Source organism: Propithecus coquereli, unplaced genomic scaffold, assembly GCF_000956105.1.
Source record: "Propithecus coquereli isolate 6110/MARCELLA unplaced genomic scaffold, Pcoq_1.0 Scaffold59, whole genome shotgun sequence".
Lineage (NCBI taxonomy): Eukaryota > Metazoa > Chordata > Mammalia > Primates > Indriidae > Propithecus > Propithecus coquereli.
The window spans coordinates 4418578-4422481 of NW_012151840.1; the positions used below are offsets into that span (position 1 = coordinate 4418578).

Here is a 3904-nt window from a genome sequence, read left to right on the forward strand (position 1 = left end):
TTAGATTAAGGTTTGATGTCTTCCCATCTAAGTTTATATTTCCAAATAGTGTCAAAGAAGCCACAGTTGAGAAGAAACACATGGGAATAGGGAGCAAATAAATACGCATAAGAACTTTGGGAAAAACATTTGGTTATAGTTACTAGCATATAGAACTAACTGGAAGCAAATAGATTGGAAGTCTACTAAGTTTTTGAGGAATCATATTCCCAAAGTAACCACAAATTGAATCTCAAAAACAAAACAAAACAAAACAACAAAACAAAACAAAACAAAATAGGTTTCCAAGAACCTTAAACCACACTTGGTTAAAAAGTGAGCTGTAAAAGTTACCTAACCAAGGAGGGCATGATCCACAATGCACACTTAAGGTTTGATCTTAGAGAACAGTGTAAAATGAATAATTCTACTGATGGCAGAATGATGGATAACAAAGTAAAAGGAGTTCCTTTTAGAGAGCAGAATCAACATGTTGCCAAGGAACTTTTAGCACTTCTGGGAAGTGCTATTGGGGTGGGAAGAGCGTAGCATCACAATGCCTGCCCAACTGGACTCCAAAATACTGGGGCCATTTTTCACCATTATTCCCCTTGCATATGGCAGTTTTTATTTGGTTTTCCTGCCTGCACTGCCATTGGATGTCGGGTGACAGGGAGAAATGGTCCATTTGTTTATTTCATAATCTACTGAACCAATAGGAGCCATATGAAGACATGACAGAGAGAATTTTGTGTCATCCAGAGACCCTAGATTTTGAGCTAGGTGGGATCATGGAGTTTCTTCCTTGGGAATTTGTGTTCTGCTTATGAGACAAAAGGAGTGAATGGATATTTGAGGACCAGAAGGGTAGACTTTGGGAGAAGCTTGAAGACTTTACCAAAATCTGTGTTTTCCTCTTCCTTCTGGGCACACTGGTAAACTACATTTCTTGACTTTGTAAGGTAGATAGGGCCATGTGACCAAGTTCTACCCAAGCCAATAAGCACTAAAGAGATGTACGTCATTTCTGCTTTCAGGTGGATAAATGCAATACTATCTTCTCCATACTCAGTCTATTTCTCTGCTCTTGTGCCTGAACTTAGAGGACAAGGTGCTAATAGATGGTGAGACTGTTTGAGAGGAATGACCTAGGTCTCTTTATGACTTCATGGAGCAAAGACCTCACTAACCCATGTCAGACTTGCACATGAGTGAGACACAACAATATAGGGGGTGTTTGTTATAGAAGCTAACCTATGCTGACCAATAAATTAATAATAGCATGATTAGAACACATTTTTGTTTGGTCGGTTAATTGGTTTTGGTGCTAGGAGGCACTGTTTACTATGACAGTAGATTTTATCTAGCAATTAAACAAAAAAAAAACCCTTAGGATAATAAGATTTTTAAGGTAAACATTTTTCAAATAGACTTCATAATTTTAAAGAATACAATCAGGTAAAAAAGTCATGATCAAAAGTATCACAATTTCTTGAGCCATACCAAAGGTTCATAGTTTTTTTCATTATTTCATTTTCTAACCCAAGAAAAATTTCTCTTATACTGCTGCAAGACAATTTACGTTGTCTCCTTGTAACATAAAAAAAGAACATACCTTTTATACAAGTGTATGTACATACATACGAATGTACTGTTGATAATTCTATCTCATTTCATTTCACCCTAATCATTTTGATACTCTAGGAAGATGACTGGGGGTGGGTTTTACAGTCCTCACTTCTTGTGGTTCACGTGTCACTATACATGAAAGAAACAGTTTCTGACCTGGATCAGATTTTGTGTTACTCTGTGAAGACTCCAGACCTAGTGTGCGTGAGTGTATATGTGTTTGAATGACGGGCGGGGTGGGGAGTGAAATGCACCCCTCTAGAACATTGTAAATGCCCCTGGAAAGCACGGTAAATCCTCCTCATCGCCTTTCTGGCCCAGAGTGGGCACTCTGAGATGGGAAAAGACTGAGATAAGAGAAGGAGTCTGTGAGTGAGTCTTTGGGTGCATTTGGAAATCTGAGCTGTGGGTATGAGGAAGAAATGAGTGAGAAAGAGTAGATTTGCATAGGTAGGAACAACACTTGTTGAAACAAACAGGAATTGGCTGAACAAATCAGCAATCTGGAAGCCAGATTTGGGGGCAGGGCATTCAGGGTGAGCAAGTCAGAGTCAGCTTGGACAGGTGCTAACTAAACTCTGGCAAGATTCACTGAGTTGCAAGAGGAGAGCCCTGCTCCAGCCCTGGATGCGAAAGCAGCAGCCTCTGAGTGGCATTGCACAACGTCTCACTGGCAGCCTGGAAATGCTCGGTGGGGACAGCCCCCCAACCCAACTGGTGTAGGATCAGATGACTTCTGGACAAAGCCCTTCCTCACCAAGCCATCTCCGTTCACAGCTCTTGCATCATATGGGAAAGGAATAAAGTTATAGAGTCAATGACACACACAGTCAGGAGTAGAATTGAAAGTGAATTTAATAAGGTGGGGGCATGATAGAGCTGAATCACTTGCTTCCACCTCAAGTCCCTCCTTCAGGTGAATTCTGAGCGGCTGAAAACTAGCTCTGGTATTAAGTCCTTCAGCTTAGTTCAGAGGCTCAGAGTATGTAGGAAGGAAAGCTTCATAGCACATGTTTTTGGGTGACAGCATGCTAATTGCAAGGTCAACAGGCAAATGGGACTCAAAAGCAGAGTGGCATGGGGTTTCAGCATCCGGTGGTTGGCTCCTCAAGGGCATTGCTGTGGACCACATCACTTCTGCTTTGTCTTCTGCTGGGCTTGTGCTGGAGTGACCGTTGAGGGGCAGGGCTCAGGCACCTTGGGATGGCAGGGCTCAGGCACCTTGGGGTGGCAGGGCTCAGGCACCTTGGGGTGGCAGGGCTCAGGCACCTTGGGGTGGCAGGGCTCAGGAACCTTGGGGTGGCAGGGCTCAGGAACCTTGGGGTGGCAGGGCTCCTGGGGTGGAGGCTGGCAAGGCTGTTTCACCTGCTGCTGCTGAGGCTGAGGGGGTGGGGCGCAGGGTTGCTTCTGCTGCTGGGAATTCATGCTTCAACGGTGGCTGGTCCTAGAGACAGAATAGATGGTTTAAACGGGGAATAACTAGGGAAGAAAAAATGCCACTTCAGGTATCTTAAAAGCAAATGTTCTTTCTCCCTCTCTACCTCAAAGAATATTTTGATGATTTCTGAACCTTTGAAGAGGATGAATTTAAAGGTGATTTGCTCTGCTCCACTTAAGCTGGGCCTCTTTTGGTGTTCTCTTTCTTTCTACACATCTTAAAACCAAATTAGCAACACAGCACAGGCTCCTACCAGGAATATAAAACTCACAATATTGGATCATTTGGAAATGTGATGTTATTTGGGGAAAAAAAACCCAATAACTTCAATCCACTTACTTATTTCTGATAAACGGCATGGCTTATCACCTATAGGATAACTCTGACCTCTCTAGAACTCCATACGATCCCACTTCTAGCCTGGCTCATGTGGTCTTCTCATTTCTGCTTGTTTAGATATCACCCAACCACCACAGATCACTTCATGTGGTACTGCTGGTAGCTTTTCTAGAGTAAGCTTGCAGAAATTTCCTCTGTCTCCCCAAAGTGCTACCACACTTGCCCTTATCACCTGGCACTGATAACTTACTATATTTTAACTCTTATTCTCCTGAATAAATTATAGTTTTGTGGAGTAAGTTTCCTGTTGCCTAAATTATCTCTTCACAGCCAAAGTGCCCAATATGGTAAATTCTCACAAAAAAAAAAAAATTTGTTGAGAGAATAAAATTCTCTGTATTAAAATTATGAGTAAAAAACAATTATAGTGTCAGTAAAAGTGCTATGGACGTGGGTTCTTCTCTGCTACTAACTTACTCTGAATCCTTGCACAAGCCATCACTGACATAGCAAGAGTGA

General features: G+C 42.2%; 1 protein-coding gene across 1 annotated transcript; it reads right to left on the reverse strand.

Annotated features, from left to right (window-relative positions):
* Window positions 1–2490: 2490 nt before the first annotated feature.
* On the reverse strand, window positions 2491–3039 carry LOC105821818 (cornifin). Its single transcript, XM_012658614.1, has one exon. The coding sequence runs from the start codon at window positions 3031–3033 to the stop codon at window positions 2740–2742; it is 294 nt and encodes a 97-aa protein (XP_012514068.1). The 5' UTR covers window positions 3034–3039; the 3' UTR covers window positions 2491–2739.
* Between the last annotated feature and the right edge of the window lie 865 nt (window positions 3040–3904).

Coding starts and splice junctions, on each gene's coding strand:
- LOC105821818 (XM_012658614.1), bottom strand. CDS start 3,033: ATGAATTCCCAGCAGCAGAAGCAACCCTGCGCCCCACCCCCTCAGCCT.